Below are 14,562 nucleotides of genomic sequence, written 5' to 3' on the forward strand. Positions count from 1 at the left end.
CATATATATATATACATATACACACATATATATTACACATTTATACACACACATACATATATATATATATATATATATATATATATATATATATATACATATACAAACATATATATATATATATATATACAGTACATACATACACACACATACATATATATACACATTACACATATATATACATACACAGTATATGTGTATGTATATGTTTTTTTTAATTTTTAAAAACATTTTTTAGAGATTTAATTGAAAAGGTACTATTGACTGATATATAGATCAGATACAGTTGACAGTTAAAAGGATACAAAATAAACATTTAAAATACAATGTGATATTGAGAAATAAATATGCGGGGTAAATGGGGGAGAGTTTGAAATAATTTAAGTTGTACGTTTTAAACAAGAAAAATAAGAGAAAACAATTGTGATAAAGTATTGGCAATAAGAATATTTAATGCACTTTAAATGAATGACATTGTGATGTAAACCATACTAGACAACATGTGTGGTAAAAATGATGTTAAAGGCTTTTGTTTGAAGGCGTCATGTTTAAATACAGCATTGTGTTTTTATTCAATATCTTACAATCAAGTGTATAAAACGCAAAGAGGTTATTAATACGGCTTTCTTGTCCGTATTGTTTCCTACCAGGGCAGCTGAGTGCCGTCCCAGCTGTACGCCTGGCCCGTCTTGTCTGAATCCAGCGTCTCGATGATGCTCATCAGGCAGCTGACCGAGTGCTCGGTGCTGAACAGCCTTTCCCTGGGGACGTTCCTGTGATACGGCCGTGACAGGTCCGTGTCCACCGTTCCCGGGTGCAGAGCAACACACACCACCTGACACGGCAGACGTCGTCGTTACGAGCGCAGGCGACAGAAACGGAGAACGCGGGACTTACTTTGGGTCGGCTGCGGCCCAGCTCTATGGAGAGATTCCTCGTTGCCATGTTGAGGGCCGCTTTGGACATTCTGTAGCTGTACCAACCGCCAAGACCTGACAGGACACATGGGGTTTACGCAGTGCTCAACATTACAACTCAATCTTTACATTCTGCTTTCATCAAGATAATACTTCTGTCAGTGCATTCAACAATATGTTGATGATTGTGCATGTCAGTGGAACCTCCATTTACAAACCCCACACACTTCGCGGTTGACTTACTTTTACAACGCGCCAAATACACGATGCCTCTGTGTCGAAACGCCTCAATTCTTCATTTTGTGTCCTGTCGGCAGCCATGTTGTGCTTGCTCGCATTGAAGGGGTTAAGGAAGTTTTTCATTGTGATGAGAACAGACTTTTTTGGTAGATGTTAATCAAAATCAGCTTTATGTCCTGTAAGTAGGGATGTACAGTACAGGCCAAAAGTTTGGACACACCTTCTCCTCATTCAATGCATTTTCTTTATTTTCATGACTATTTACATTGTAGATTGTCTCTGAAGGCATCAAAACTATGAATGAACACATGTGGAGTTATATACTTAACAAAAAAGGTGAAATAACTGAAAACGGACCCCATAAGGGACAAGCGGTAGAAAATGGATGGATGTTTTATATTCTAGTTTCTTCAAAATAGCCACCCTTTGCTCTGATTACTGCTTTGCACACTCTTGGCATTCTCTCGATGAGCTTCAAGCACACCTGTGAAGTGAAAACCATTTCAGGTGACTACCTCTTGAAGCTCATCGAGAGAATGCCAAGAGTGTACGAAAAAGTAATCAGAGCAAAGGGGGGCTATTTTGAAGAAACTAGAATATAAAACATGTTTTCAGTTATTTCACCTTTTTTTGTTGAGTGCATAACTCCACATGTGTTCATTCATAGTTTGGATGCCTTCAGTGACAATCTACAATGTAAATAGTCATGAAAATAAAAAAAAGACATTGAATGAGGAGAAGGTGTGTCCAAACTTTTGGCCTGTACTGTATATCGTTAGGATTTTATCGATACCGATATCATCAGTACTCTTAACAGTAATATATGTCATTTGTGTAAATAAAGATGTGCACATTATGAGCAGGAGGTTGTACACCAGCAACATCACGTAACATCTCACAGCAGGGAACTCTTGTCTCAACACCTGCTTTTTAAGTCTTAAACAAGTCAACTATGTTTGCTCATGCAATTGTTGTGTCATCATCTTTTAAAGACCACCCCAGCAGGCACAAGACATTGATACAACGTTGATTATACGTACATGGCCTTTAAAACTGACTTTGAAACAATGTTGCAAAATTGTTGTATTTGTAAATTGAGACAACGTTGGTGTCTATTGTTGGGAAATGACCAAAATTCAATGGCCAAATCAATGTCACGACCTTACATTGAATAAACGTTGTCAAAAAGTATGTTGTTTCAATGTTTTATTTGTGTTGTAGTATATTTGTTAGGAAATGACCGAAATGTTAATGGTCAAATCAACGTCAGAACCCATCATTGATTAAATGTCGTCAAAAAGCATGTTGTTTCAACGTTATGTTTGAGTTGCTCAACATCAGGACCTGATTCAACAAGTTCTCAACGTTGTTTCAATGTCTTGTGCCTGCTGGGACATAGATCCTTCATTGTGTTTCTATTCATTACAATTACACTCAATATATCCATCCATCCATTTGCTACCGCTTGTCCCGATTAAAATATTTAAAATAATAGTAATAAAGTAATACATCCATCCATCCATTTTCTACCGCTTATCCCTTTCGGGGTCGCGGGGGCAGGAGGGGGTCGCTGGAGCCTATCTCAGCTGCAAGTAAAATAATATTTATGTATGGTATTCATGACATTAGGTGGGGCAGCACGGTTGTACAGGGGTTAGTGCATGTGCCTCACAATACGAAGGTCCTGAGTAGTCCTGAGTTCAATCCCGGGCTCAGGATGTTCCTGTGTGGAGTTTGCATGTTCTCCCCATGACTGCGTGGGTTCCCTCCGGGTACTCCGGCTTCCTCCCACCTCCAAAGACATGCACCTGGGGATAGGTTGATTGTCAACACTAAATGGTCCCTAGTGTGTGAATGTGAGTGTGAATGTTGTCTGTCTATCTGTGTTGGCCCTGCGATGAGGTGACGACTTGTCCAGGGTGTACCCCGCCTTCCGCCCGAATGCAGCTGAGATAGGCTCCAGCAATCCCCGGGACCCCGAAAGGGACCAGCGGTAGAAAATGGATGGATAGATGGACATTAGGTGGGTGTGCATTTTGTAACAATAGGAATTGTTGTTTGTGTTTATGTTGCACAAGGACGTATTTAAGTGACGGACCCTAAGCCATATTGAGTGTTGACAACTACTGTGTATTATTTTTTTTTTAAAAGACCCAGTGATTATTATATTTTTCACTTATATGTCTCACTTTTTGAGAGGATTAATATTGACGTGTGGATTTTTGCATCCCCAAGAGGACGATTGATGAAACGCGCGTTCACTTCAAACTGGCACTAACTCTTATTAGCCTACGTGACTTTGAAGAGGAAATACTGTTACAAACATTTGTGTGGTATTGCTTCTTTATTTGTGATTATTCCAAGGTGATTATCATTTCTTTATGCGTAGCGACGCCACTTGAACTGTACCTGTCAGCATGTCATTATTACGAAGGTCAGCTGGATAAAAAAAATAAAATCCTTAGTCCAGAATCCTAACGGTCTTTTTGGACCAACCCGTTTAGAAACATGTACCAAAAAATACCACTATACAGTATACATCCCTAACTGTAAGTGGATTTTACTTTTTTAAATGTTTGTCATTGTAGCAATATGGTTGTTAAAGGTAAAGACTTTTGTGATTTCTGATCATTTGTGAGGGCACCAAAGGGAGTTCTGTGTGTATGTGCATGCTGGCAGAGCAGATCATACAGGGAAATTGAGCTTGTCGTTGTTGTTTTGCTTGTTAATAAATAGAAAGTTAATTCAACACCTCCTTGTTATGTTTTTTTGATACACAGTACTGTATATGATTTAAACTTGTGTTCAAAGTGTACAAACCTTCACTAAAATATGAACTTTTTTGGAACTCATTATTCATATTTAAATTTTTTCCTATGGAGAAATTTGCTTCACTATATAAACTTTTCGATTCATAAACTTTGCTTAAGAACCAATTAGTTTCGCAAATAGAGGTTCCACTGTATAGGTGTTGTCAGTTTTGTGGTTTTGTTCAAGCTGAGTAAGCAATAACGAAATAAATGCTCCCATACGATTGGCCGCTACTTACCATTGTCGCCAATGGAACCCACTTTAGCAGTGATATTGACGATGATGCCGCTGTGCTGCTTGGCCTTTTCGGGCGGCTGCTGACCAAAGCCGCCGGCGCCCTTTTGAAGGAGGGGAGAAAAATACTTGGCCATGACCAGAGGACCCACAGTGTTGGTCGTCAGGGTGGAAACAATGCCCTGAAGCAGAAAAAATAAAAATAAAAAAAAGAGTCAAAAATGATATAAAAATGCTAATTTAGGAGACAACTTTGCAGTTGAACTATATCAGGGATGTCCAAACTTTAGCCACTTAGGGCCACACAGTGAAAAAATCTAAGCCTGCGGGGGCCAGCCTGATATTTTAATTTCCAAAACCATTACAAAACTGTATATCAGTGGTTCTCAAACTTTTTTCACCAAGTACCACCTCAGAAAAAACTTGGCTCTCCAAGTACCACCATAATGACCTACATTAAAATACAGTAGCGTGGTAGGTCTAAGTATTGATTAAAAAACAAGGCAGAGGTTTTATTTAACATATTTATTTTTTAGGCCACTGTAACATTACACACAGTTTAAACAGTAACACCGTGTTTAAATATAGGAAAATAAACACTGTATTTGTAGTGATTCTTTGGCATGCCACTAGATGGAGCCCGCATACCGCTAGATCAGGGGTCACCAACCTTTTTGAAAGCAAGAGCTACTTCTTGGGTACTGATTAATGCGGAGGGCTACCAGTTTGATACACACTTAAATAAATTGCCAGAAATAGCCAATTTGCTCAATTTACCTTTAACTCTGTTATTATTAATAATTAATGATATTTATCTTTGTGGAAACACTGATCATCTTAATGATGTCTCACAATAAATATATATAGAAACAGATAAATATCAATATGCAACACTTTATTTGTATATTTTCTCTAAGTGCACATTTTTCAAATTGAACATTTTCAAATGAACACTTCTAAAACAGTCCTGTGAAATCACAATATCCCATTTTAACTAGCTAGCCACTAACATTTTTTAACAAATCATGAATTACTTTGCACCATGTTTGTACAAATAATAACTCATGTAAAATACAAAAGTCAACTCTCAAATTTTTAAATAAATCATGTCACACTTTGAACTGGACACCAAATCTGTTATCTGTTTCTTTGTCAGTTAGTGAAGACCAAGTCTTTAAAATATTTTCTTGGATTTTCAAATTCTATTTGAGTTTTGTCTCTCTTAGAATTAAAAATGTCGAGCAAAGCGAGACCAGCTTGCTAGTAAATAAATAAAATTTAAAAAATAGAGGCAGCTCACAGGTAAGTGCTGCTATTTGAGCTATTTTTAGAACAGGCCAGTGGGCTACTCATCTGGTCCTCCTGAGTAAGTGAGATAAAAAGATAATGTTGCAAAAAAAAAAAAGTTTATACTAATGGTGTCATTGTAGGCTGCTTAAACCTGTAAAACCAAGACTTTAATCGCCTCACAGTTGCAGGTTTGTTTGTTTTTTGTTGTTTTTTTTACCAACAATGTCATCCTAATATTCATGGTTTTAATATTGCACAATTTATTTCAAAAAGAGCTTTGACACGAGGGCACCGCGTTGGTGACCCCTGCGCTAGAGCATACTTGCCAACCCTCCCGTTTTTAGCGGGAGAATCCTGTTATTCAGCGCCTCTCCCGACAACCTCCCTTCTCCCGACAAACTCCCGGTATTGAGCCGGAGCTGGAGGCCACGCCCCCTCCAGCTCAATGCGGACCTGAGACTGAGTGGGGACAGCCTATTCTCATGTCCACTTTCCCACAATATAAATACGCTTGCAAGTTCCAAAACGAATGGAAACAAGAATTTAAGTTCATCCAGGACAGTTCGAAGGGGAAGGTGAGTGTCCGCCCTGAGATCGGTAGGTTGGAGTTCAAATCCCAGCCGGGTTGGAGTTGGGGGTTAAATCACCAAAATGATTCCCGGGCGCGGCGCCGCTGCTGCCCACTGCTCCCCAAGGGGATGGGACAAATGCAGAGGACAAATTTCACCACATCTAGTGTGTGTGTGACAATCATTGGTACTTTAATCTTTAATCTTAAATATGTAGAACAGACTTCTCCATTGAACACAGTGGCCGAAATGATTTCTCAGTCATGAACAGAGAAGTTAAACAGGACAATACTGCCATCTAATGGATAGATAATTCAAGTATTTATTTTATGTAAATAAAATATATATATATATATATATATATATATATATAGCTAGAATTCACTGAAAGTCAAGTATTTCATACATGTATATATAAATATATATATATATATATATATATATATATATATATATATATGTATATATATACACATATATATACACATATATATCAATCAATCAATCAATGTTTATTTATATAGCCCTAAATCACAAGTGTCTCAAAGGGCTGTACAAGCCACAACGACATCCTCGGTACAGAGCCCACATACGGGCAAGGAAAACTCACCCCAGTGGGACGTCAATGTGAATGACTATGAGAAACCTTGGAGAGGATCGCATATGTGGGTAACCCCCCCCCCTCTAGGGGAGACCGAAAGCAATGGATGTCGAGTGGGTCTGACATAATATTGTGAAAGTCCAACACATCAGCGAAAGTATAACATTTGTTGCATTATTAAATCATATTTAAGTAAAAAAAAAAAAATGCAGTTGCATTCAATACATGTATTTTTTCTGTCAATATGGAAAGTACGAATACATTTAGTGGGAAAAGATAACATACATTTATATTATTTCAAGGACTTTGCGGGCCACATTAAAGGCCTACTGAAATGAATTTTTTTTATTTAAACGGGGATAGCAGATCCATTCTATGTGTCATACTTGATCATTTCGCGATATTGCCATATTTTTGCTGAAAGGATTTAGTATAGAACAACGACGATAAAGTTCGCAACTTTTGGTCGCTGATAAAAAAAAGCCTTGCCTATACCGGAAGTAGCGTGACGTCACAGGAGGAAGGATTCCTCACAATTCCCCGTTGTTTACAATGGAGCGAGAGAGATTCGGACCGAGAAAGCGACGATTACCCCATTAATTTGAGCGAGGATGAAAGATTCGTGGATGAGGAACGTTAGAGGGAAGGACTAGAGAGGCAGTGCAGAGTGTATCTTTTTTCGCTCTGACCGTAACTTAGGTACAAGGTCTCATTGGATTCCACACACTCTCCTTTTTCTATTGTGGATCACGGATTTGTATTTTAAACCACCTCGGATACTATATCCTCTTGAAAATGAGAGTCGAGAACGCGAAATGGACATTCACAGTGACTTTTATCTCCACGACAATACATCGGCTAAGCTCTTTAGCTACTGCGCTAACGTGATAGCATCGGGCTCAAATGCAGATATAAACAAAATAAATAAATCCCTGACTGGAAGGATAGACAGAAGATCAACAATACTATTAAACCATGGACATGTAACTACACGGTTAATAATTCTCAGCCTGGCAAAGCTTAACAATGCTGTTGCTAACGACGCTGAAGCTAACTTAGCAACTTAGCAACCGGACCTCACAGAGCTATGATAAAAACATTAGCGCTCCACCTACGCCAGCCAGCCCTCAGCTGCCCATCAACACCCGTGCTCACCTGCGTTCCAGCGATCGACGGCGCGACGAAGGACTTCACCCGATCACAGATGTCTGCTATCCAAGTAAGTCGTCTTTGTTGTGTTGCTACAGCCAGCCGCTAATACACCGATCCCACCTACAACTTTCTTCTTTGCAGTCTCCATTGTTCATTAAACAAATTGCAAAAGATTCACCAACACAGATGTCCAGAATACTGTGGAATTGTTCCATGAAAACAGAGCAGTTTGTATGGTGACACATTGGGTACGAATACTTCCGTTGCCGTCGTGACGTCACGCGCATAAGTCATCATACATAGACGTTTCCAACCGGAAGTTTAGCGGGAAATTTAAAATTGCACTTTATAAGTTAACCCGGCCGTATTGGCATGTGTTGCAATTAGGGATGATACTCGAAACCGGTTTTCTCGGTTGTTCGATAAGAAAATAACCGAGTCCTCGGACTCGAATCCCTTTTTGAGAACCGGTAACCGTTATCGAAACCACTATAGTAAAGAAAAGAGTTGGTTCTTTATTCGAATCCCGAGGAACGAATCCCGTCCCGACCAGAAATGCTCCGTGTGACATCACAATAAATCAGTCACGTAGCTCAGTCATTAGGCGCAGATAGCGAAAGCAGGAAAACAATGGATGGGAAAAAGCGCTCCAAGGTGTAATAAAGTTCAAAACAAAAGGTATAATCCAATGAATAACTTTACTGAGAGATTTGAGCAGGGTACAAACTCATGAAGAACACTTTTACGACCCACCGGAAACATAGCAACCAGGCTAGCAACGCACCTCCTTTACGGCAGCTGGCGCAACGTTCTTAAAGCAACCGCAGCACATACATATATATACAACACATCTTCTCCCTTTTTTAACTTTTGTTTTTCACACTGTATATGTGTTGTCTGTCTAATTATAAATAATGCAGACGAGGCGTGTCGGCTGAGTTCTTGACGTTTACTTTCACGGGTGACGACATGCAACAACACTTTTCGGGGCTACCGCGCATGCTCGTCACTCCCGTTGCATGATGGGTAGTGTAGTTGTTATATTCCCTAGCTCATAACATCTTTCCCCCTATAAAGAAATAATGTTAACTCAATAAAGTGTATTTCTTTTTTTAGCTTTAACTTTTCATTTTTTAGCATTGTAACCACATTTGCAAACAACTTTTCTCTTCATAGAATTTTCTTTCTTTCTTTAAAGTGCAAAAATGTCAAATCATCATAACAAACAGTTATGTCAAATAGCAGCAGAATTGAACTTTTTGGAGAGCTGTATTATTTCCAGTTTTGTGCCCAAGGGACTGATTTTATTTAACAGTATATTATTATTTATACACCTATAGTGATCACAGAGACAGCTTGTTTTTGTGTTACTGTATATATTTGTTTCTCTGAAAAATCCCACTTAGTATACTTTGGGTAACAACAGTCAATGTTTATATATTTTATTTTATTTTTTTAGGGGGGTAACAGTCAATATTTATTTATTTATTAGATTAAATAGTTTTCTTATATAATAAAAGTGAGCTTTTGTTAAACCAAATATTGTGTTTTTTTTTCCATATACAACAAACTATCTGGACTCGATAAGAGAATCGATAAGGAATCGGTTCGATAAGAGGATTCGATAATAGACTCGAACTCGATAATTTCTTATCAAACATCATCCCTAGTTGCAATGTTAAGATTTCATCATTGATATATAAACTATCAGACTGCGTGGGCGGTAGTAGTGGCTTTCAGTAGGCCTTTAAATGATGTGGCAGGTCGGATCTGGCCCTTGCAATCTTCAGATCGGTCGATTATACGATTTTATTATTATTATTTGTTTGATGCATTTTTTGACATACAAATTATTATTTGTTAATGGCAAACACAGAACATACTCATTATTTCCCCCAAAAAATGTTTTAAAGTGTGAAGTAATTGGAGCCTTCACTAATAATAATAATAATGGATTAGATTTATATAGCGCTTTTCTAGACACTCAAAGCGCTTCACAGAGAAGTGAGAACCCATCATTCATTCACACCTGGTGGTGGTAAGCTACTTTCGTAGCCACAGCTGCCCTGGGGTAGACTGACGGAAGCGTGCCTGCCAATTTGCACCTACGGCCCCCCTGACCAACACCCATCATTCATTCACCAGTGTGAGCGGCACCGGGGACAAGGGTGAAGTGTCCTGCCCAAGGACACAACGGCAGCGATTTGGATGGTAAGAGGCGGGGAGCGAACCTGCAACCCTCCGGGCGCTCTACCCACTACGCCATGCAGCCCCAAGTCAATAACTCATAACATTGGTTTAAATTAGAGATGTCCGATAATATCGGCCGATAAATGCTTTAAAATGTATAATCGGAAATTATCGGTATCGGTTTCAAAATTATCGGTATCGGTTTCAAAAAGTAAAATTTATGACTTCTTAAAACGCCGCTGTGTACACGGACGTAGGGAGAAGCACAGAGCGCCAATAAACCTTAAAAAGCAATGCCTTTACGTGCCGGCCCAATCACATAATATCTACGGCTTTTCACACACACACAAGTGAATGCAATGCATACTTGGTCAACAGCCATACAGGTCACACTGAGGGTGGCCGTATGAACATCTTTAACACTGTTACAAATATGCGCCACACTGTGAACCCACACCAAACAAGAATGACAAACACATTTTGGGAGAACATCCGCACCGTAACGCAACATAAACACAACAGAACAAATACCCAGATCCCCTTGCAGCACTAACTCTTCCGGGACGCTACAATATACACCCCCCACTACCCCCTACCCCCCCAACCCCAAACATCCTCATGCTCTCTCAGGGAGAGCATGTCCCAAATTCCAAGCTGCTGTTTTGAGGCATGTTAAAAAAAATAATGCACTTTGTGACTTCAATAATAAATATGGCAGTGCCATGTTGGCATTTCCCCATAACTTGAGTTGATTTATTTTGGAAAACCTTGTTACATTGTTTAATGCAGGGGTCACCAATGCGGTCCCCGCGGACACCAGGTAGCCCGTAAGGACCAGATGAGTAGCCCGCTGGCCTGTTCTAAAAATAGCTCAAATAGCAGCACTTACCAGTGAGCTGCCTCTATTTTTTAAATTGTATTTATTTACTAGCAAGCTGGTCTCGCTTTGCTCGACATTTTTAATTCTAGAGAGACAAAACTCAATTAGAATTTGAAAATCCAAGAAAATATTTTAAAGACTTGGTCTTCACTAACTGACAAAGAAACAGATAACAGATTTGGTGTCCAGTTCAAAGTGTGACATGATTTATTTAAAAATTTGAGAGTTGACTTTTCTATTTTACATGAGTTATTATTTGTACAAACATAATGCAAAGTAATTCATGATTTGTTAAAAAATGTTAGTGGCTAGCTAGTTAAAATGGGATATTGTGATTTCACAAGACTGTCTTAGAAGTGTTCATTCGAAAATGTTCAATTTGAAAAATGTGCACTTAGAGAAAATATAAAAATAAAGTCTTGCATATTGATATTTATCTGTTTCTATATATATTTATTGTGAGAAATCATTAAGATGATCAGTGTTTCCACAAAGATAAATATCATTAATTAATAATAATAACATAGAGTTAAAGGTAAATTGAGCAAATTGGCTATTTCTGGCAATTTATTTAAGTGTGTATCAAACTGGTAGCCCTTCGCATTAATCACTACCCAAGAAGTAGCTCTTGGTTTCAAAAAGGTTGGTGACCCCTGGTTTAATGCATCCAGCGGGGCATCACAACAAAATTAGGCATAATAATGTGTTAATTCCACGACTGTATTTATCGGTATCGGTTGATATCGGAATCGGTAATTAAGAGTTGGACAATATCGGAATATCGGCAAAAAAGCCATTATCGGACACCTCTCATTTTAATTCATTATTATATTTTGAGCAATGACAGTTTTAAAGAAAAAAAACAGCCTGTATGGCAACTTTTGTCATTACATTTTACCCGTTTGCTCTTTTATTCAATATTTTTATGTTATTTTGTTTAACAAAGAATAGCTGCCAGCAGCAAATGGCCCCAGGGCCACACTTTGGACACCTGTGAACTAGATGTCAAAACATGGATGATAGCAAACCTAATAAACATGGTTTTAGTGCAGGAACAAACACAATCAATGTTGTTTACATTGTTACTTGTCATTATTACAGGAGATACAGTATACCTGTGCAGTCACGTCCCTCAAGCTTGTCTCTCCTTTCCCAGATGGATGCAGCAAAGCCGAGGAGTTGAGCAACAAGTCCAGCCGACCAAAGCTCTTCTTGACCCGCTCGGCAGCTTCCCGGATGTCCTCTTCCCGGTTCACGTCCAGTCTGAGAACCGTCAGTCTGTCCTTGTGCTGCCCGGCCAGGCCCAGCAGCTCCGCCGCCGCGTCCGGGTTCCGACATGTCGCTATGACAGTCGAAGGGTTTTTGTTTTGCAATATATGTTTGCAAAATTGGAGCCCCAGTCCACGGCTGGCACCTTGAATGAGCGCTACTGGCGCCGCCATGACATCTGGGTGACGTCACGCTGGGCGGAGCAACGCTTGTTGCCTTCACGGTCAAATAGAATTGCGGGATTTTCCGGTTAAGAAACTAAAACCCTCGTGTTTGACTACTGCAGGGGTGTCCAAACTTTTTCCACTGTGGGCCGCACACTGAAAAATCAAAGCAAGCGGGGGCCATTTTGATATGTTTTTATTTTAAAAACCAATACAATATATGTATAAAAAATATACATTCAGGCCTCCACTCAGGCTTGATCCCAGGGACCCCAAAGGGATTTGGTCAAAAAAATATTAAAAATGTGTCATTATTCAGTAATAATAATGTGTCACGTGTGTGACAATCGTTGGGACTTTAACTAACTTTAAATGGATCAATTCCACCAATTTTACTTACCTTTTAAAATGGCAAACTTTTGGTAAAGTCCCTTGATTTTTTTTCCTCACGTACGATCCAGTTTGTTAAGTACCACTGATACCACTGATAGTCACACACACACTAGGTGTGGTGAAATTATTCTCTGCATTTGACCCATCACCCTTGATCACCCCTTGGGAGGTGAGGGGAGCAGTGGGCAGCAGCGGTGGAATTTGGTGATTTAACCCCCAATTCCAACGCTCGATGCTGAGTGCCAAGCAGGGAGGTAATGGCTCCCATTTTTATAGTCTTTGGTATGACTCTGCCTGGGTTTGAACTCACGACCTACCGATATCAGGGCGGACACTCTAACCACTAAATCTCTAGATCAGTGTTTTTCAACCTTTTTTGAGCCAAGGCACATTTTTTTCATTGGAAAAATGCGGAGGCACACCACCAGCAGAAAACATTTAAAAAAATGAAACTCAGCAGCCAATATTGACAATAAAAAGTCGTTCTTGCAATTGTTGGATATGAATTCAAACCATAATCAAGCATGCATCACTATAGCTCTGGTCTCAAAGTAGGTGTACTGTCACGACCTGTCATGTCACGCCGCGACTTATTGAGTTTTTTGGTGTTTTCCTGTGTATTTTGTTTTAGTTTTTGTCTTGCACTCCTATTTTGGTGGCTTTTTCTCTTTATTTGGTATTTTCCTGTAGCAGTTCCAAGTCTTCCTTGACCGCTATTCCCCACACCTGCTTTGTTTTCGCAATCAAGAATATTTCAGTTGTTTTTATCCTTCTTTGTGGGGACATTGTTGATTGTCATGTCATGTTCGAATGTACTTTGTGGACGCTGTCTTTACTCCACAGTAAGTTTTTGCTGTCATCCAGCAATCTTTTTTTGTTTACTTTGTAGCCAGTTCAGTTTTAGTTGCGTTCTGCATAGCCTTCCCTAAGCTTCAATGCCTTTTCTTAGGGGCACTCACCTTTTGTTTATTTTTGCTTTCAGCATTAGATACCTTTTTACCTGCACGCTGCCTCCCGCTGTTTCCGACATCAACAAAGTAATTAGCTACCTGCGCCACCTACCGATATGGAAGAGTATAACGTGGTAAGTCTGCCGATCTCCAAACAGTACAGACACTCAACAACGGCACATTTGCGGATTTTAATTACTAGTATGCAAAAAATATTTTAACCCAAATAGGTGCAATTACATTATCTCCCACCGCATACCAGACTGTATCTCATGGCACACTAGTGTGCCGCGGCGCAGTGGTTGAAAAACACTGCTCTAGATCGACATTAGGTTTATCTGTTAATATAACATTTTTGAAGATTTAAGTTGTATGCTCTTTTTGTCATAGAAAACCCTGTTTTTTTATGGAAAAAAACAAAATATGCAATATTTTCACCCAATAAAATTTGTAAGTGGAATATTTCAGATTATATAATAATTGGAGCCTTAAAAAGGTCAATAACTCATAAAACCATTGATTTTAATTCATTATTGTTTTTTGAGCAATGACACTTAAAAACAAATCACATTAAAATCATTGGGGATCCAAAAGCGTCCTACACATTAAAGTGTTAAAAAATTAATTATATATATTTTTTTACGGTTTACTTTTAACACAATAATCTCGAGCTCAACTTCAGATCTATCCGTCAATTATAGGTTTGATTGTGGTTTTTGTTTTTTCTTTGTTCGTTTTAGGCCCTTCTTTAAAAAAAACAGCTCAGTTTTTTATATGGCAAACACAATATATGCAACATTTTCCCCAAAAGATATCTCAAAGTGGAATATTTAATGTGACGTAATTGGAGCCTTGACTAGGTCAATAATTTATAATGACTGATTTTGATTCATTATTATTTT

The 14,562-nt window shown here is 38.9% G+C and overlaps 1 protein-coding gene across 1 annotated transcript; it reads right to left on the minus strand.

Annotated features, from left to right (window-relative positions):
- Positions 1-547: 547 nt before the first annotated feature.
- zgc:65997 (uncharacterized protein LOC794398 homolog) lies at positions 548-12,458 on the minus strand. The gene is made up of 4 exons (XM_062057863.1): positions 12,000-12,458; positions 4,207-4,384; positions 898-992; positions 548-835 (listed from the first exon to the last, which is right to left on the minus strand). Exons 1-4 carry the CDS (start codon positions 12,324-12,326, stop codon positions 644-646), a joined length of 792 nt encoding a protein of 263 aa, XP_061913847.1. The 5' UTR covers positions 12,327-12,458; the 3' UTR covers positions 548-643.
- Between the last annotated feature and the right edge of the window lie 2,104 nt (positions 12,459-14,562).

This window comes from Entelurus aequoreus, linkage group LG09, assembly GCF_033978785.1.
Source record: "Entelurus aequoreus isolate RoL-2023_Sb linkage group LG09, RoL_Eaeq_v1.1, whole genome shotgun sequence".
Lineage (NCBI taxonomy): Eukaryota > Metazoa > Chordata > Actinopteri > Syngnathiformes > Syngnathidae > Entelurus > Entelurus aequoreus.